The 21,945-nt window shown below is 32.9% G+C and overlaps 2 protein-coding genes across 2 annotated transcripts; both read left to right on the forward strand.

Moving 5' to 3' along the window:
- Positions 8,209-12,408, forward strand: LOC109719060 (methylsterol monooxygenase 2-1-like). The gene is made up of 7 exons (XM_020245569.1): positions 8,209-8,536; positions 9,395-9,532; positions 9,800-9,945; positions 10,202-10,321; positions 10,396-10,608; positions 10,704-10,784; positions 11,893-12,408. Exons 1-7 carry the CDS (start codon positions 8,504-8,506, stop codon positions 11,960-11,962), a joined length of 801 nt encoding a protein of 266 aa, XP_020101158.1. The 5' UTR covers positions 8,209-8,503; the 3' UTR covers positions 11,963-12,408.
- LOC109719206 (probable transcriptional regulator RABBIT EARS) lies at positions 19,953-21,377 on the forward strand. The gene is made up of 2 exons (XM_020245751.1): positions 19,953-20,602; positions 20,738-21,377. Exons 1-2 carry the CDS (start codon positions 20,222-20,224, stop codon positions 21,059-21,061), a joined length of 705 nt encoding a protein of 234 aa, XP_020101340.1. The 5' UTR covers positions 19,953-20,221; the 3' UTR covers positions 21,062-21,377.

The raw sequence follows: 21,945 nt of genomic DNA on the forward strand, positions 1-21,945 counted from the left end.
GATTCGTGTGGATGCGTTTTTATGAATCGGTGAGTTCGTTCGGGGCTAAACCTTGTCTCGCGCAACTCAAAAAAAAAAAAAAAAAAAAAAAGGGTTCCGTTTTATACACCATTAGTGACCAAAATAAAATAAATATATATACATGCTTATGAAGTAATTGGAATCATATTGTGATTTACATAAATAGTAACAATAGCATAAATGCACCATAAGACAAATTTGCCAAATGAGCATGTGGAATTAATCAATATCAATAATAATAGTCATTAAATAGGAAATCCATATTGTGTGCAATATGAACTCTTCCGAATCAATCTATCTAGATGATCCAACAAGTTTATTCAATTTAAGCAATCAACAAATACTAGTGAAGGGACCCGCGCTTTGCAGCGGATAGAAACCGTAGCAGTAATTAATAATATGAAAATATCAAACATTCTCATGTGTATCTCACTTGGTACATCCACCAAAGGTCTCTCAATGTTGGCGGAGGATATGGACCCGACGATGCCTTCTTCGGCGATGGTGATAGTGACGGCGACAACAATCCCTCAGACCGCGGCGGAAGGGGAAAGTGGGCGCGCATTCATGAGAGAGAGAGAGAGAGAGAGAGAGGAAAGGAGGTGATGGTGTATAGCAAAAGATGAGAGATAGAGAATTGATGAATAGATTGAAGATAAAGAATTGAAAGTCCAGTGAGGAAAGAAAAAAGGTCATCATGAGTAATTAGAGATAAAGATGTTAGGATTGTAGATGGTAATGGCACTCTTTAAATATATGAATTGGAAGTTAGGTAGTAGGACCGTTTGCATTAATTGAAATATAATGGAGGGAAGGGAAATGGTCATTATGAATAATTGTAGATAGAAACGATACAATTGAATACACTACTTGAAAGTTTGATTAGTGGGACCGTTAAAATGTATATTGAAAATTTGGTGAATGAAAGAAGAAGAGTCACATGTTAGTGAGGGTGAAGAAAAACTTGCCACGTGGCAATAAATATTGGGAATTCATATAGGTTAATAGATAATATGATTTTATAGTTAAATAAGTATCTAAGCAAGTTAGAATATTCAATGTCCAAAATTAAGTTATTGACTCCTAAACATTTGGTGAATATTTACTCACTTGGCTTGTAATATTTGAATTTTACTTTATTAGGTTATTTCTAAAACCCTCATAACTATTCCGGACAGAAGGATTATAATAATAATTAATTTAGCCGTTGCATTATCTCTCATGTACGTTATACAAGTACAAATTCTAATTACACTATCTAATTTGAAACACAACAAATTTACAGGTAGGAGGCTCATTCGGATGTAACTTAGTGTGTGTTTGATTCCTAAAAAATTCTTCTTGAATTTTTTTTTAGCTTAAAAAGTAATTTTTTGATATTTGATTGCTCGTAAAAAAAATTTTAATTTTTTTGTATAGATTCGCCGAGAACAACAAGTTTTCATTTTTCATTTTTCCGTGGAAGAGCAGAAAATGAAAAATGATGTTAAAATACACGCCGCTTATGACCTGATGCACATGTGGTCCACGAGGTCATCTTCATCTTGTGGACCACGTGAGAGTGTATACATGGTTGACCCGTGGACTCTCTCTTCCTCTTCCATAGTATAAATATATGAATTAAGCTGGAATACTATCAATAGTACGAAGTTATCGATGTTATTAAATTTTCGGCTCTTGAATGAAAAGAATGTATGGTTAGAATGATGTGGGCACTCTAGGGATTGAGTGAATTATTAGTTGAATAATATAATATAATATGTGAAAGTAGTCAAAGGGTTAAATCTAATGGTGAAAAACTCAATAGTACTAAGTGCTTGATGCTATCAATAGTATAACAGCCTGACTCATATAAATATATTATAGAAAATTTTATTTTTTATAAAAATATATTATTGTGTAATATTTTATATATAAATATTAGTTATAAATATATATATAGTAATTTATTTTATAATATTAAATATATATTATTATTAGACATGATATTACATATGTATTATATAATATATTTTTAATATATTTATAAATAAAATATACATTATAATAATAATAATAAATATAGTATGATAATTATTATATACCAATAATATATAATATATAAAATAAAAAAATGCATGTATTATTTCTTATTTATAAATATATTAAAAATATATTATACTATAGAAAAAGAAAGGACAATTTGGTCATTTTACCCTTCACTTTACTCCCTCAACATTCCAAAATATACATTATAATAATAATAATAAATATAGTATGATAATTATTATATACCAATAATATATAATATATAAAATAAAAAAATGCATGTATTATTTCTTATTTATAATTTTTTCTTTTTTTTCTTTTAGTCAAACAACAGTAATGAAAATTTAGTTTTTTTTCGTATAAATCAAATGCTAAAAAACGTAAAACTTATTTTTCTCTATAAAACTTTTTTTTTCATCCAAATTTTTTTTCATAGTTTCCAGTGAAACAAACGCAACCTTAACTTATTTTGGCTCTAAAACATTACACTTCCCTTAAAAGCTAAAATATTTTGGGCGGTCCAGAGATGATGTGGCGAATCAGGTCCGCGCAAGAGTTTTCCGTTTCGCTTAAGTTAGTCCCACATCGGAAGCTTACATTGTAAGAGAGGAGGTGGGGAGGGTTTAAAAGGGTGCGTTCGGGCAACGTAAAACATACTTACCTGGACGGGGTTAATGGGTGATCAGAAAGGCCCATGACCTGGGCCCGCGGTCCACATTGCACTTGGTGGGTGCGCTGGTCTACCATCTCCCCAAGTGGGAGAATGGACGTTGTAATTTGTGGAAGAGGGGGTACGCGCCACGCGCGGCCCCTGCCAAATCTCTAATTTAAAATTTTAAATACAAATTATTTCGAAATTTAACATAAATTTTACTCAGACAACTAAATTATATTTGAAAATTTAGTTTTTTCTTTGAATTCGACTTAAATTTTAATTAGGTTACTCTTAAATTTTAAAAGTGTTTCACAGTTTTTTTGAAAATTAAATTAGATGGGAAGTTGACTTAAATTTTAATTAGGTTGGTATGAATGTATAATATTCAAATCAATTTGGACGGGATCAAGTTACTGAAACCTGTCTCATAGCAAAAGGAGTCCTTTGGAGTAGAATTTTGACATAGCATTACGATTTTGGCTTTGTTCAAGATTTGTAATATTCTAATAATTTTTTATATTTTTATTAAAAATGTTTAAATTATGATAAATTCTCAGATAACAAAAATACTATATTTCTATGAATTAAGAGGAATTCTCATTTTAATATTTGATTAAAAATATCAGTGGATAAGAATATATTAATTTTTAGCAACATTCCAATCCAATGGTTTAATGAGCTAGTAATAAATTTTTTTATTCTAAATATTAAATACACAATATTTTTGAAATATTACAAATGTATGAACCAAATGGCCTCTTATTGCCATAACATATTTATCAAATTCTGGTGATTCATATTTATTAGATCATAGTTATTTGTTTTTTTTTTTAGAGAGAAAGATAGCATGCTATCTGTTTTGTTAATTTTTTAAAAAAATAAACTTAGCTGGAAATATGAATCAATTAGGATTTGAACTTAGAAACCTCAGATACTAACCACCAAATCTTTTGTCGCTTGCGCTAGAGACAGTCAATATTCTAATAATTTGTATTCTTGCTGAACGTTTATGTGATACCAGTACAAAGAAAGATATCTCAGAAAAAAGCTCGCTACACTTTCTCGGTAAAAGAATTTGGCCGAGTTTAATGCAAGAAATCTAGCTGCTCTCTCCAATATAGGGATGCAAATGGGCAGATTCGAGGGCGGAAGGGTTCTCCACATCCCGCTCCATTTTTTTTCAGGACGGGACGGATTTGAAACGAGTTATTTTTTATTTTGTTTTTTACTCCCACTTATCAGGACGGGAGCAAATTTTGATGAATTTTTGATGGATCAAGAGAGATTGAAGAAAGAAAAGGATCACCCGCCTTCCATTCCATTTACTTAGCATATTGGGACGGATTCGAAACATATTATATATTTTTATATTTTCTATTCTCAGTTACCGTTTCATTCAGAATGGATCGGAGCGGGAATTCCACCAATCCAGATCCATTTGCATCCCTACTCCAGTTCCGCGCATATACGAGAGTGCACGATGAAGACAAAAAATAAAAATAAAAATAAAAATTGGAGGGGTTCAAGTTCATGAATGCTTCACATATAAACAATGTTCATGTTTCCCATTCAAGGATTTTTGCCCCTATCAACGTTCGTTCACAGTGCCGACCATGCAGATAAGCCCGTGTCACCCTATGGCTACCGTCTCAACATATCAAAGAGGATTTCGCGACGAAACGTGCCACACCGTTTGGCGACGCACTAGCATACTGTAGGCGACACACTCACGCGACAAACTGTTGCTCTCGACTATCCCTTGAATAAATAAACAAAAGTCTATTAATATTCACTTAGCTATCCTTCTCAAGTAGCATTAAAAAAAAAAAATAATGATCATGGAATGCGTACTTAACAGATATTTAATGTTCAATATTTTAGAAGAAATATAGATTTGTGGAGGAGGTCAAGAGAGTTTGGATGCATACACTAAAGAACAGCACCCAAGGAGCAACTGAAAAGGATATAACTAAGTGTGGCAGCTTGTTGGTTGATAATTTGGCGAAAAAGAAATAATGTGATTTTTAGAAATGAATTTTTCCACACTTTAGTGACTATTAGACGAATTCATGAAATGATAAAAAAATGGATTAAGTTTTGCAGCTTTAGCTGGCACGTTTTTTGAGAGAGGGGTGTAAACTTTTTTTTTTCCTCTCTTTTGCTTTGGTTCTATCTTTACTTATGTAGTTGTTTGACTCACACAAGACCTCATTATTTCAACATCTATAGCATAATTTATTTTCTAAATAAATGAAGCGGGCGGCGTACTACTTTTATCAGGAAAAAAAAAAAAAGATTAATGGTCCTTTAACTGGGTGTGTAAATACAGGTCACTGCATGAATGAATGGTGGGGTACAATTAAAAGCCACAACCAAGTTGGTCCAAACAGAGAATGAACGGGCCCACTGATGACCTCGTCCGCAAAGAAAACAGCAAATGGGTCGGGCCCGCCACGTCCTTCCTTTCGGATCCGGCCCACTAACGGTACGGCTCACGCGAGCAAAAGCGGCTCGGGGCGGACCCGTACCCGAAAATCGGATCCCCGGGTAGTGAATTATCACTGCGACACACCCGAACCCACAGTTGAGAAAAGTGCCGTGGACATGCACAAGGATGCTTTCAACCAAAAGTCCAATCAATTTCCAGAGCAAACGTTACCTACCGTTTCTTACGCAAGTGGCGAAAAATTTAGTGATTGGCATCTGAGATTTCGAGTTCGAATTCTATTTGATTTATATTTTCAACTTAGTTTATTTATAAATGAAATAAATAAAGCCGCTAACATATATACTACTTATCTCCCAAAAAAAAAAAAAATTCTGAGCTAATGTGTATACTTATAATATAGGTATAAATTTCATACTTTAAATCTCAAATAGTCAAATGCCTAAATTTGCTTGTCTCATGAGCTTAATTTTTATTGTACTAAAAATTTAAAAAAAATTTCAATTATCATATGATTATATGTGTAAAATGTACACCCTATAATAGAGTGTATATATAATGTTTATTTTGTGGATCCATCTCATCAAGCAAAATAACTAATTTAATAGTTAGTTTAATCACGTGATCTTGCAAAATTCAAAACAAAACAAAAAAACTATTTCTTCAATGAGAAAGGTTATATGTACACTCAAAAGTAAGTTGTAGGTCTTATGCCCCTCCATCAAACTATCGAAGCATCCATTTGAATTTCTAATACTTAAAGAATTTTATAAGCCTATTATAAAATTATTGGTTCGTAGGTGAATAATATCTAAAATTAAACTAATTTTTTCAGAGTAAATTATTTTATGTTTTTGGTACAAATGTATAAAACTTATCTAAACTACACAATATTTTGATTTGACTACCTACTTTTGTAAAATTTTAATTTCACTATTTAATTTTTTAATTTATTTGATTTAAGTCATTTCATGATTTTCAATACAAAATTTAAATTAATTATTTACTTTAATAAATTTATAGTTATATGAATTGCATCAAATATACTAATTAAGTTTGAAAAGATAAGGCACGCATTTAAATTTTGAAATTAAAGAGTCATTAACTAGCTCAAATTAAAAAAATCAAAAGATTCAATGGCAAAATTAAAATTTTAAATATCATATAATCAGATTTTGAGGAATATTTTTTTGAGAGAAAGATAATAAACTCTTAAAATAAACTCAGCTAAAAATATAAAATAACTAATTAAACTTAGGATCTCGACATCAAATATTAAGTTTTTAACTGCTGCGTTAGATACAGTGGATCAAAATAATAAGTAATAGTTAAAAGATAAATTCTCTATATTTCTATCTTTACATTTTTAGGTAGTATTTGGTTCGGATATAAAGAGGAAAATAAGCCCTCCTTATGCCCAAAAGTTATTTTCAAGGTTGAAAAATTATAGTTTTTCATAATTAAAAACAAGAAAGAATAATTGTGGTATAGCTGTTTCACTCTTCTACTGAAATAAGTTTTTTTCCAAGTGAGAACAAACTTAGTTAAAATTTAAATCTAATTCTAATTATTGTATCAACTTATTAATTAATTCAATCAATATATTTAAGTCATTATCTATTGTTTATATAGTTAAGTAATTAATTAATTTATTATTTATGATTAATTAACTCATTAAGGATTAATTATTTAATATATTTATTTAATAATTGATATCTATATTAGTCAACTAGTTAAGTTAATTTCTTAATAAATCATCTAACTAATTAAATAATTTACTAATTTAATTAAAAAGTTAAAATAGATTTTATAATTAATTAAACAAATAATTAATTAATAATTTTTTGTTATCTTATACCGTATTCATAACTAATAATTTTTTAATTTATTTTTAATTAATATTCTAATATTACATAATTAGATAAAATATTATTAATTTAAAATTATAATTATTTTTTTTTCTAATCTAACCATCTAAATACTATTTATTTTATTTTTAGAAACAATTCAATTTCTTTAAATTTATATTTATTTTGGGATAAATTTCAAATATCATCCCTGTGGTTCCGCACTTTCTCACTTTAGTACTCTATGATTTAAAGTGTACCAAGTTAGTACCATGTGCTTTTATTATTTTTCTTTTCGTCAGCTCCTTCTTTAGTATTTTGCTAAATTATATACAAAAAATTTCAAATATCCCACATAGATTTATCGAATATTCACTTTAGTACCCTTTAGTTTTAACTTTGTTACTAATTTAACGAAGAAAAATTAATGAAATGTATAATTTAAAAAATAAAACTATATGATACTAAATTGATACACTTTAAATTATAAAAAATTAAAATAAAAAAAATAAAATTACAGACTCGATGATATTTGAAGTTTTTTTTATTTTTTAAAATAAGCCGTTTTTATTTGTAACTGAAGATGCCGTTTGGATTAGATACAAGAGGGGAGTTGTACCCAAATATAAAAATAGGTGGATTGGAACAATAGTTCCCACCCATACCGCCGGTATAACCTGGTATAGGTGGGAACAACTTGTTCCCGCCCAAACAAGCTTGTTCCAACGGATAGAGAGAGAGATATTTTTATTTTAAGTTAAAAATTTAAATTTTTAAAATTTAAAATTTGTAATCTCAAAATCCAAATTTATAATTTAAAATTTTAGATTTTAAAGTTTAAATTTTAAATTTTAAAATATAAAATTTTAAATTTAAATTTGGTCTTAAATTTAAATTTTGATTTTTAAAATTAAAATTTTAAATTTTAATTTTAAAATATAAAATTTAAAAGTTAAAAATTTTAAATTTTAAATTTAAAAATTTCAATTCAAATAGAATGAGAGGCGTAATATCATTATTTTTTATTTATAACATCAACTATTCTTCTTATTCCATCTTATCTATCAAAACGTTATTTTTTTTTTATTTTCAAAAATAACTAAATTTTTATCCAAATACAAAATTAATTTAATTCTCGCTTATATTTAAATTTGTACTTACTTTTAGTATATATTTGTTTTTACTTGTTTCCGAACCAAACGAGGCCGAAAGAAACGAAACGTTTGAAGGGAATTCGTGCGACCCGCGAGAGGATTCCCGACGCGTAATATTCCGAACAGACAGAAGAAAGGCACGCTCGCCACCACATGGGACAGTCTGGCGACTGAGCTCTTAGCCTCACACACTCCGAGTCCGATCGACGGATAACCCCCTCATCGACCTCACCATTCCCACTCCCTCTCCCTCTCCCTCTCCCTCTCCCTCCCATCCTCTCGTCGTCGTCGTCGTCCTCCTCCTAACCCTAACCCCTCCTCCCTTTCCTAGTTCGGACACCTCGACCTCTCCATGGCGCTAAATCTCCTCGAATCCGTGTGGCAGGTACCGTTTACGCGCGAATCGTTGATTCGCTGATGCATGCTTTCATTCCCGACCCGAGATTTAGAGGAGTTGTTGGGGATGAGAGTTGGAGGATTTAGGAATGTGGCTTTTTTAGGTTGATCTGATTGTGCGTTTGTAGTTGTCGGGGATTTGGAATGGGGAATATGGTGCTTATGAGAATTTTGGTGAGGATTCTAGTGTTGACTTGTGCATCTCTAGTATGTTCGGAGTAGCGCTTAGATGCGGAGCTTGTTCTGGTGCGGTTTTTGTGATTTTTGTGTAGCTGCACTAGTAAATTGTTTATCAGATTCGTAATGCTGAGGTTTGCCCGGCTTCAGAGCACATTTAGTGTTTTAATTGAGAAGGGAAATACCGCAAATATGGATTTTTCATAGTTTAGGGGCACTAATGAGTACCCAGGATCAAATGCAGGAAACTGATCTCTGTGATGTTTTAAAATTAGATTAAGCGCCGTGCAAGTAGCCTAGCACCAAATTACCAGAAACTGGTTCTGGATTCCTAGCCTAAACTAATGAAAAAAGAGAGGGATGCGAAATGCCAAGCATTTAGGATAGTTGATGAGTCGGCAAAACCACCTTTCATATGCAATTTAGGTTCATACGACCAAAATAATCCTTTTGTGAGAACTCTTCGAGGCATAGTAATCGTACATGGGGGGAGATTGCTAGCGATTGATTTAGACAATTGTTGCCGTCTTTAGGTGCTGTTACTTTGAAGAGCCTAACATCACCCAATCCATTGCAGTTTGTCTTCTTTACTTTCAATATCTAGAACTGTCTTTGTCGAATACCCGCTGTTTCTTTTCATTGATATTTACTTAAGTTTTTTCTGCTGCAGTATCTGATCACTAATTTCAGCGAATTTCAATTGGCAACCTTGGGCACTTTCATAATACATGAAAGTGTCTTCTTTTTGTCCGGCCTTCCATCTTTGCTCTTTGAGAGGTCTGGGCTTTTCAGCAAATACAAAATTCAGGTCCGCTCTACTTTTCCTTTGTTGCCGTTGAAGAAACTGTATAAGTTTTTCATGCATTTCTTTGCACTTAGGGGTGTCAATGACCTCTGTAGAATTTACTGTGTATTCTCATTCTTCATATTTTCAGCAGCAACTAGCAGTACTATCATGCTATACTAACTTTAACTTGGTTTGTTAATATTATCACAGGCTGTTTTTTTTCTTTCACATTAATTGCGATTTGTTTGGGAGATTTATCTTTGACAAGCAACATGTAATTCTTTGCAGAAAAAAGCTAACACCCCTGCTTCACAAGACAAATGCGTTCTGCGTCTAATTCTGTATCATATCTGCGTGAACTTACCGCTTATGATTGTGTCCTACCCTGCTTTCAAATTCATGGGCCTGAAAAGCAGTGTACCATTGCCGCCTTGGTATTCACTAGCTTCCTTGAATGTCGAAGTTTATAAATATTACTCGTCTGCGTATTCAATCTTTCTTATCAGTTTTTTCTTTTCCCATCGAAGTTTTCTCTGAAAAAATGTTATTGCAAGAAACTTATTGGCATTTTTTATATAACGACTATATTTTTTTGAATAAAAACATGCTGAAGTGAAACTTATTAATGTTGGAATAAAGGAATACTTGTATATATAAGTTTTTTGAATTGTTAGTTATCTCTTTCTGTAGGACTGTTGTCCTATCTCAAATTCTTTTCTACTTCATCTTGGAGGATTTTGTATTCTATTGGGGGCACAGGATTCTGCATACAAAATGGTTGTACCAGCATATTCACAGTATTCATCATGAGTAAGTAGTATCATTTCCTTAAATCATTCCTTTGTTACTTTTTTATTCCTCTTATTATTAGGAAGTACGTGCAGATATGCTACACCATTTGGATTGACTTCCGAGTATGCCCATCCTGCTGAAATATTATTCCTTGGCTTTGCTACCGTTGTTGGACCTGCTCTTACTGGGCCTCACCTGTTGACTTTGTGGCTGTGGGTAGTATTAAGAGTCTTGGAGACGGTTGAGGCTCACAGTGGATATCACTTCCCATGGAGCCCATCAAATTTCTTGCCACTGTATGGAGGGTTAGTAATGCTTTGCTTAAAACTTGCTTGGGCCTTTTTCCTGTGCACTTATCATGCACTTATCATGAGTTGACACTTAATTGTTGCTTTTGTAGTGCCGACTTTCATGACTACCATCACCGTTTGCTTTATACCAAGTCCGGAAACTACTCATCTACTTTTGTCTACATGGACTGGTGAGTGTTTCTCTCTTGTTGTATCCACTGTTTGATTAACTAGAGAAGCAGTAAGTGTACATGGTCAGAAAGCTTTTTGCTGTGACGAATTTATTATTAGTAGTTACAAACCACTTGGCTGTTCTCTTAGCACAAGTTAAAATTGTTTCTCTAATAAACTAGCACAGATTTGTTTGCCACTATTTTGAAATTATGATGTTTGGGTCCATAAAAAAGGAGAAGGAAAGGGTTGCACTTTGAAATGGGTGCTTGAACTGAAAAGGTCTTCATTTTACTATTGAAATAGGTACATGGGAATTTCTAATGAATTTTTCAGGCTAAGTATGTCTAAGATTAGGAAAAAGGGCAAGCGGTCTTTACTTAACCAAAACATAAGAATTAAGAAACAATTGTATTTGAGGGCCAGAAGTGTCAAAAATGGGGATCAATACCTTGGATCTGTAGCTCAGCAAGAAAAACAGATTGAAGAGCATATAGGTGGTTAAATTGTGAAAACGGAGAAGAGTTATCAGGACAATGTTGCACGAGGAACATGTTGACTTATTCTTGAGAGTTGCTATGGTAGTGACTTGACGAGGTAAACTTATGGAACCAGGGATCACCTCCCTAGTGATTATTAAGCAAAATCTCTCTCTCTCTGTCTCTCTCTCTCTCTCTCTCTCTCTGAATGCTATGAAGCTGTTTGAGCGAGCCCTCACTCGAATTTCTGGAACATATATGACATTCTTTCTATTGGTAGTTTCCTCTTGAGTTTGACGGCTCCTGGTGTGTTGAAAAAAGTATGGTGTTCTCTTGTAATAATGTGTGCTTCTTACACCCTGACTTCCAGTACTTCAAAATCTTTGAAAGTAGAAAGTGTACTGTTTGTCCCCGTATAACTCTCTCACGCCCTGACTTCTGTGCAGCGCTTGTTGATTTACGTACAATTTCCGCACTTGTCGTACTCTGATGCTTCATATCTCATTACGTTCGGCATAGAATTATAAGTAATTTGATAATGCTTATGTTTCTTCCTTTTTATTTTGTGATTGAACAGGTTCATTTTATAGGTTTTCATTCATGAAAGTTATCATGATAATCAATTGTACCTTTCCTTGTTCTTTAACAGGTTATTCGGCACCGACAAAGGCTACCGCAAGTTGAAGGCCCTTGAGGATGAACAAAGGAAACAATTATAGATTGCAGAAGGTCGACTTCTCACTTCCGGTGGCAACTCCTGAATCCTGATAGCATATGAATGAGTTAGATCTGTTGTACCTAGATTTCTTTCATTTGGATAGTGCATGATCAGGCTTAACAACTGTCATAATTGGACGCCTATGATTGAGTTGTTGGTTGCCCTTTCTCAAGAATGGATGCGTCTTTCCCATGCGCGGCTCATGTTGGTGTAATTATGCGTGCAGAACTCTCTCTAAGTTTCCTTACTGAAGATGAGTAGTTCTGTTAAAAGGCTTTGTTGCATATTATTGTTCAAATCCAGGAAAAATCTGATGATTCCAACTAATCTTTCCTGGGTCAAATACTTGAATGTTGAGATGATATCGATTTTAGTTTTGATGGATCATATGCATGCTTTGGTAACTTCAATCGTGTGATCTATGTATTATTGGAATAGTTTAGTTAATCTTTATTGGAGAATTTAGTGCACCAGGAGTCCTCAGCTTCTTGTAGCAGTGTGTTTTGTATGCTCTTTTTGCCTTTTTGTCTTTTTTTAATGTGTTTAAGAACTGTTTTTTGCTCTTTTTTGCCTTGTTTGTTCCAAAAAGAATGGCCTGTTGAACAGTAAACCATTTTTAAGCTGGTAAGGGGCGAGCCAAACAGCCAAAGCCTCATCTAATTCTACTTGCACATCTAGAGAAAGTGAGATAGCAAGACAACTTAAATTTAGGTTGGTGGGGGTATATGGCCCAATATTTTCTCATTGCGTTCGATAAATAGAAAATCTCGAGTTTTTGCTGTGTCTAAAACTAGATATTATTACTTTTGATCTTTAAGTTGAAAATTCTATTCGAGGTTTCTATATTGCGTGGGCTGTGTTGACAGTTTCGAAGAGAACTATTTTTTGGGCTTGTTTGGTTCATAGACTATGAAATCGAAATAGTTGTTTGTTTTACAGGACATTCCACTCTGTAATAAAAATGATCTAATCTACTTATGGTTCAATTCGGTTTTGATTTTTAAATTGGTCTATTTCTATGTAAACCATTCAATTTTTTTTTTCTCACGAACAGCTCCCTCTTCCCTTCTTTCATTACTCTTCTCTTTCTTAACTAAAACCATTAAAATATTTGTGGATGATTTGTCATTTCATTATTTCATTCCCGTGCAATCTAATTTTATTTTTTATTTCTATTTTAGTTATGGACCTAATATGTCTTTAACGTTTTGTTAAACATTATTGAGATTAAAAAAAAAAAAAATTAGAGTGTTCGCATATTATTCTTTGATCATGAGTCTTGGCATCGAAGTTCCCATGATTTTTTGTCTCTTTGTTTGGATCTGTTATCAAAAATTAATAAAGAGAAATCATTTATGTAAAATTGGATTGGAATACTGTTAATAGAATTTAGGCTCTTTTGATATCGAGTTTTTAATTATTGGATGAAAAATTATAGGATTAGAATAATAGTGGTCTCCCTAAGATTTAGTAGTATAAATTTTTAGGATTGAATGGGTGGTTAGTTGAATAGTATGATCTAAATATTGAAATTGATTAAAATGTAAATCTAATGGCTAAAAAATCGATAGCAAAAGAGCTCAAATATTAGTAATAGCATTCCAGCTTAAGAGTAGGGCTAGAATACTTTTACAAGTATCACCCAAGTAATACTTGTGTGTTTCTAGCCCTTGGATGGAGAGATGTGAGGTTGAGATGATGGTGGTAGGTGGTGGTAGATGGTGGTAGGTGGAATAATGTTTGATCCAAGGGCTATTTGTAATCAAAAAGTAAATCCAATGGCTAAAAACGTGATAGCAATATGGGGATGATACTTGTAAAAGTATCCTAGATCAACTCCCAGCTTAACTCCAATTATATACTCCACATTTGCAAACACTGGCTATGCTTAATATATATAACTGGCGAATCACTATACCAAATGTGTAAGCTAAACTATTGGTAATTAATGAGTAATTGCCGTAGATGACTACTACATGCCTAGTAATAAGGTGACATGCTCATTAATAGAGAGAGGGGGGGTTAGTGCTTCTTATTCGCTTAAAAACGTGTGACAATTAATGACATAGACTCTAAATCTAAGACTCATAGTCTCAACCACACCCAATTAAAGCGTTGAAATTATAAAGGATACGACCTTTACAATATTCGAGGACAATTTGCTCATATATACTGAGTAATTAATGGAGAGATCTCCCACATTAATCCAAAGTTTGGTATAGTAGCATCTAATACTTGTAAGAGCTGACCTTCAAAATAAACTTAATAAGAAGGCACTTGTAGGCACCAAATTTAACCAATTTATACAATCGAAATATAAAAGGCCACAACTTTGACAACTTTGGACATTTTGATTCCAAGCGGCGATATATAAACACCATCTTATTTTTCTTAAGATGTCGATAATATTGCACAATTCAATTAACTTCATTTTTTTTAGACACAATTTAATATTTTTGAACCTACAAAGCTTAATACACACCAACATTTCTTAAACAACATATGCTAGCAATCGGAAATGTTTAGATTTTGCTACTACTACAAGTACGTATAGGAAAAAAGTGATTTCAAATAAATTATTTGAACAACAGAACGTCTCTTGGTGTAATACTTTAAGCACCTAAAATTCCATCTATTCTCTAAAACGATAACCTCCAACAAACTCTTTGTAGGCAATACTGATACATAACTAGCTCCAGCTCGGCCAAAAAGATTTTTGGAAACATCATCAATTAGCGCAATCAAATAATTCTAACTTATATAGCATCTTACTCAAGATCTCGAAGGGAGAATCTTTTTCATTAAACAAATGCGTGGTTCCTTTGTTGTTACACGAATATTTCCACACCAACACATTTCTTTCGTGGCGACAATGACCCCCCTAATTCGTGACGTATAAGCTGGTCAATCTCCGGGAATGTATTGTGCTCCCCCTCAATTAGTCAATGATTTAATTCGCAAAAATAATTTAAAAAAAACCCCCAATTGATTTAATGGGCTTAATTTATCATATCAATCGTTATCACAAGCAAAGCAACTAGCTTAGCCAATCCCACAGGTGGCTTCTAGGAAAAAGCAGCTGCTGCGTTAAAAAGCGCTTCACGTGAAAACGAGATTTAGTTCGCGTCAAAAGACAAGGGGTGATAAAGATACATACAATGTATGATGATAAGTTTCCATCATCAGTGACATGCGCACACATACATAGAATTAAACTGTTGGGAGTGGGATACATTGCTTTAAAACCAAAAGGTCTTTGGGATTTTAACTTCGTATTTTGTTCTTTGGAGAGGAAGCGAATGGGAAATGTCGTTTTCTTGGGGTCCAACGTTTTGCTAGAGTTAGTGCACGTGAATGCACAGATCATTTTTTTCTCAAATGATACTATATACTTACCTATATAAATTCTACAACAATTTACAAAAATACATACGAATAACTAAATATTAGCGAAAAAGAGGAGCACTTACATAAAGGAGGAAAGAATCTGTATAATTTACGAGAGCACAATTTAAAATCCATCGATTAAATTATGTGGCTAGTAATTAAACTGTTATACAATTTATTTACAAGTATAAAATCTGTGCAGTTTACTCTATGCTTTCCCCTCTCTTTACTTTGATAAAATACTAACAATTATTTGTTGTAGCTTTCATGTAGTTTACTATATATTTTCTCAAGTTTGAAACTCGAAGTAACGTTTCTAGCACCAGATCGATGAGCTTCAACCTTGGAAAACAGCTTTCCATAAAAAACAAAAGGTTAGACCTTCTAGAAATCTTAGAAATTAATCTGCATAGATCCTAACCCTTCCATACTTACCTAACTTTTTATAGTAGAAAATTAATTACCCGAGTTTCTTTTAATTGCCGTCCAAAATCCATATATATATATATATATAGAGAGAGAGAGAGAGAGAGAGAGAGAGAGAGAGAGAGTCTGGCTACTATATACTTTTATGATTATGATCGTCCTCGTATTCATAAGTCATTTTCGATGATAAAACTTTCGAATCGACGATCCATACCATTATACATTATTTAAAGCATTTAAAATTTTTAGAAATCAAATTTTATAATTTTTCGACATCATTTACCTAACGATCAAAATGTCAGAAAATTGATAATTTTAACGGCCGGTATGAAATACTTGCTAGTTGAACGATGTGAAAGAATTGAAATTTGTTGAATTTTTTATAGAAAATTCTATTCACTACCTAGATAAAGTTAAATAACTCCGATTTTAAATTGAAGGATCCGATCATTTATTTCTAGGACGTCGTTCGATTTTGACTGTTCATTTTATACTCGCTTGATGGGCTCTATAATAATTTTGAAAAATTACGAGATTTATTTTTTAGAAGTTTCAAATACTCTAGATTATACTTAACGAAGTGGATCGTCAATTTGGAAGCTCCATCATCAAAAATAATTTATGAGTACGAAAAGCTAGATAATCATACGACTATACGAGTATAGTAACCCTACCGATAGTATTCTAACTCAACTCTATATATATATATATATATATATATTTGCTTCCACGATCAAATTTTTTTTAAAAAAAATAGCTTAAGCCTTAGAAAGGTTATTTCCAATAGTACTAGAATATGGTTTTTTGAGTTTAAGAATTTTCAGGCTTTTAAATTAATATAATTCTTCCTTAGAAAAGAGAGAAAAAAAAAATAGATTTCAAACTAATTAATTAATGTATTGGGCTTGAGGTGTTAACAAAGGGGTCGGCTCAAGACCTACCATATTTATAGTTCAAGTTCTTGGACCTAGCTGCTAATAATTTTGGCAAATTTTCCGCAAGTAGAACAAAGAATATATAGCTTCAAATATTGCGAGAATTAATTGTTCGAGAACTAATTGGAACTCCATCAAGTATGGAAGAATATTAAAGCGTCCTACTGTTTGATAGAGTTTTAGTCGAAAAATCTCCGAAGTAGATAGAAGAAACTTAAACTACATTATTCTATCATGCATCAAAGTAATTTTCAGAATATTTTGGAAAATGAATACATGAAGTTAATAATTAAAAGGGCCAATTACTTATGTACCTTTAAAAGTTTTTCGACTTTTTGATTTACCTCTCTTGGAGTATATCTCTATAGTTAAATTTTGTGAACCGTTAGCTACAGCTATTATCTTTTGTAAAATTATTATTTTATTTTTTCAAATATACTATCCTACCGTCACCAACTTTTTTTATTTGCCTTTAAGTTAGGAACAAAAAAAATAATTTAATTTTTTAATATTTTACATATACTCTTCTATTATCACCAACTTTTCTTATTTGCTTTTAAATTAAAGACCAAGAGATATTTTGATTTTTTTTTAACTCTTGTAAAAATTTAACCTGGGTTTAACCCCAGATAACTTAACGGATACTAATAGCAGAAGTATTTTTGAATAACGAAGAAATATACAAGGAATATATTTGAAACAAAAAAAAATGAGTACATTAGATATTTTAGAAATTTCCAAGGGCATATTTGATTTTTTTATTTTTTTTTAAGGAAGGCATTTTAGATATTATCCCTAATTAAAATACCCATCAACCATTGCTAAGGCAAGTGATAAGGGGTTTGATGGTTGGTATCTAAGGTCTGATTGGTATCCAGAGTCCCAAGTTCCAAACCTAGTTAAGTTCATTTCTTAAAAAAAGAAAAAAAGAAAAAATAAAGTGGATAGCATATATGCGAGTCCAATCATAATTGTGATTACTATTATTAATATACGTTTTACAGTTTTTCTCTATATACTAAAATGAGAAGTACTAGATTGAATTTTTTGGGTACGCGGCTTAGAACCATGCATGTATCTATTTTTCGCTATAACAAGGGAGTATAAAACTTTTGTATTCGCCTAAATTGTATGTTAATAAGAGTGGTGGTACTTTAAGCAAAAACATACACGGAACCAAACATGCCCAGTGTATGAGAAAAAACAACACTAGTGCCAAATAAAACACGGAAAGATATAAACGAGGATAAGTCCAACAGTGATGGCATCAAAGCTTTCTGTAAGTGTCATGGGGCCTCTCAAAAAACAGATACCCTGTCAAATTTAACCCTTTAGTCGACCCACATGATACAACATCAACATGTCAAATAATTGGAACTAAAATATGAAACAAACCTCTCTTAAGCATTGGATAATCCAAAAGCTCGTACTAAAGAATGGGACTGGCCGTGTAGAAGAAAACTAAAAAATATTCTCTCACAGCACTTCAAGTACCATCTACATATATTACCACTTATTAGCTATTATTTACCTAACAAAAGATTGTTGAACTGTTCTCAGCTTCAGTCCAACTTACTCCTGAGTAAAGGTAGGAAAAAAAAAAAAATTCAAATGATACCACTTATGAAGCTAAAATACTCTCTCTCTCTCTCTCTCTCTCTCTCTCTCTAATATGAAATGATACCACAACCATTATATGCTTGAATCAATAATATGAAATACCAATCAGATCGAAGTGTTGTGTTAATGTTTGAACCAAGTTTTAAGAGGTAAAAGAATTAAAATATACATGTTTTTGAACCAATTGATGCACTTTAGATAGCGAAAAGCATTTGGACTTAAACTTATTAGATTAAACAATTACTTATGTTTTCCAGTGATTGAGTGTCATATCATAGCCACTCACCGGCTCGTATCTCTCGTCGTTTCTATTCTTAATGTTTATTGGAGACCCTATTTCTTTGTTGTGTAGGGAAACCAGGAGGTTAAAGGACATTCGCCTTATCTTCATTAAAATTTTACGTAAATAGAGAATGGAGACATTTGAAGTAAAACCTCTACAAAGGAGAATTCGAGAAGTATTTTGTTTCTCTTAGCAACACCAAGTCCTTAATATTGAGTACTAATTAAATTAATTGTCAATGGTAGTGTATTTAGCCTTTCTCAGTTGTCTGATACTCTGAAGCTAATGGTGAGGTATATGCCATGCCTTGTACTACTTGACAGTTATAACTAAGCAAATATATATAGCCGAACTCGCCTTTTCTTGTGGAAGATCCAAAGAAGATAATGAGCATTAACTATGAATTTCTAAAGCTGTTCCACCACTATTGCTTAGTCATGACACTGCACATGATAACTCAACTTAAAATAAATATCTCATTATCTTCGCCTATAGATTATTGATCATTCGCATGTAGTGCCAAAATGTATAATTTCTTTCTTTTTTTTTTTTAATCGAGGATCATTTAATCGTATCATTCTGGGAAGTGGAAATATTTAAATGCATAGAAAAAGTATGATGGGAAAGGAATTAGACAAAGGTCACAAGACAAGAGAGACTAGCAAGTATATATACATATTTTTGTGATTTAATGACCCCTTTGCATTGACTAATCTTGAATGATGTGACATAAGGATTCTAATCACATTCACTTGGCATACAAAACAAGTAAACTTATTTCTTTATTAAGCCTATATATATGCTGTTGGAATGATCAAGTTAACAATGCTACGAAGCCAGTAATTAATGCTGTAAGTTAAATTTAGCATCGAGTCCTCAAGGCCACATAGATTAGAGTATTCAGGCACAGTGAGTGTATTTGTTTACTATCATGTGGCCGTGATTATAAGTTGTCATCCAAGTTTTGAGTTGTTTGTTAAATCCGTGTACAGTGATTGTGCCAAACTTTCTCTTAACTGTAATTAATATGAGAATCATGGCAGGTTATACATTATTTATCAACTGGGAGTAGTGTAAAAACTAGAATGTGGTTGAACAAGTGGTGGTTAGGAGTAGGGCCTTTTGCAGCTGTCCTAACTTTGGTGATATAATAACAAACTAATTTTCAATTTATTGGTCTTGATTTGGTCACTTAATTGTAATATAATTAATTAAGTATCTAGCGAAAACATAATTAATTTTAATTTTACACGGGAATACAAGCTGCCTTCATGGTGACAAAGATAGCTATAATAGGCCACTATATATGGCAGGTAAAAGTGGGGGCAAAAAAGAAAAACTAGTACACAGGTAAAAACTAAAAACTAGAAAAGCCTTCACTCAAACCAGGCGAGTATACAAGCACCCACCACTACAACAACCTTGAGGAGACTTTTTAGCTAAGCTTCTTATCCATAGACCCTCATTCAACATTCTATTTCTTCCCGGATCTTGGGTATAGATGATCACCTCCATCTACATCCAATTTTCTAAGAGTTCGTTTCGTCACGAAACAATCTAAGCGTCTCTGAATCGTGAGTCTTCCTTAGATCTTCTTATCGACCTATATATGCACAGCATAATAATGGAGCAAACCAAGTACAATTGGATGTGGGCTAGAAGGCAATTGAGTGAAGGGCCTCTCCTTGGCTCCTCAATTCAAAGAATCGCCACCCCTTCCTCCTATCATGAGTCATGGGAAGAACAAGCATTTGAGAAGGATTCCATAGGCCACCTGGGGGGATACACATGGCCTCCAAGATCCTATTCATGCAGCTTTTGTCGGAGAGAATTCCGATCAGCTCAAGCTCTGGGCGGCCACATGAACGTGCATCGAAGGGACCGAGCAAGGCTTAAGCAATTATCTTCAAGCCCTAGTAGTATCGAAGACCAAGAGAATAATCAACAAGACCGCCAAAATACTTGTACTCCGTTAGGACACGCACATCAGGTTAGTTCTCTACCATACAGCACCCCCTCGAACCCTAATTGTGGTGCTGTGGCATCACTTATCTCTTCAAGGGTTTCAGAAGATAGTGATCCCACCTTGGTTTCTCCTCCTTCCTATTCTTCGTCTCTCATCAAGGAGAACACAAAGGAACAGCTTCTTCCTGCCGAGCAATCCCTCAGTGATCCAGCTCAAGTTGTGATGTTGGAGTTGAATCTTGGGAGGGAGAATTCAAAGCAAAGGGAAGCTAATTTTTGCCGCAAATTAAGAGATAAATCCAGAGATGAGGAGGAGATTATAAGTAGCAAGAGACGCTGCATAGATGCAATATTTCCTTTAGTCATGAAATCATCACCAGGTGAGCAGCAAAACATACGATCTCAGGTTCTGAAAATAAGCCCCGGCCCAGTCGGTGAATTAGATCTCGAGCTTAGGTTGGGTAGTCATCCAAAAGCGAAATAGGTAGGATTTGCAAAGTTAATTTGATGTGTTTGAACACATATTTCTTATCTTAATTTGCATAGGATTTATTTCTTTCGTTAGTACTTCTTTTCTTCTACTTTCGGCCAAAGGCCTTCCCTGTATCTCCCAGTTTATTCCTCGCCTTTCAAATATTTATGTTTTTCGAGTATTTTGACAGCAAATATTCAATGTAAAACATCCACTTGCAAAGCTTAATTCTTGTTGTTTTATGTTGTAATGAAGCTGTGAGTCATGAACCATGTTTCAGGTTGCTGTTAGAACTTTTATTACTTCAATAAATTGCAAACTTCAATGAGTTGCCTCTTAGGAATGACATGGTTCTGAATTCGATCACAACTTGTTCGTGGTTAATGTTACTTCGGCATAAACAGTTGCTTCCATTAGTACAACTAACAAGAATGTCAGATGAAACAAAGTCATGCGAGTATATATGATCCGATTCTTTTGATTCCATAAGGGAGTCCTTAAACAGGATTTTCCAAGGACTCAAGTACTTCAGCTGAATTATCAATTCTCACGGCAAAGAGATTAAAATTTTGCATAGCTTCAATAAACATCTCACAGATCATACAATGATACTTTGGTTTGGTCGCCATATTATCTTCTTAATTATATTCACTCTCCTCATCAGGAAATAAATAACTGCTTTCTTTGCTGACTAGCTTAATTATACGAACATTTTGTCAGTTAAAAAAGGAATAAATGCTTTTCTTTTTTTTCTGAAAAGAAAAGGATGAAATATCATATCGCTGGATATCATGCTCCTCTTGTTTGGATTCCTATGAAGGTACAAATGACCTTTCATATTACACACATGGTTCACTAATGATGAAAATATACCCACCGTCCTAGAGCAAGTGGCA

The sequence above is a fragment of the Ananas comosus genome, linkage group 13, assembly GCF_001540865.1.
Source record: "Ananas comosus cultivar F153 linkage group 13, ASM154086v1, whole genome shotgun sequence".
Classification (NCBI taxonomy): domain Eukaryota; kingdom Viridiplantae; phylum Streptophyta; class Magnoliopsida; order Poales; family Bromeliaceae; genus Ananas; species Ananas comosus.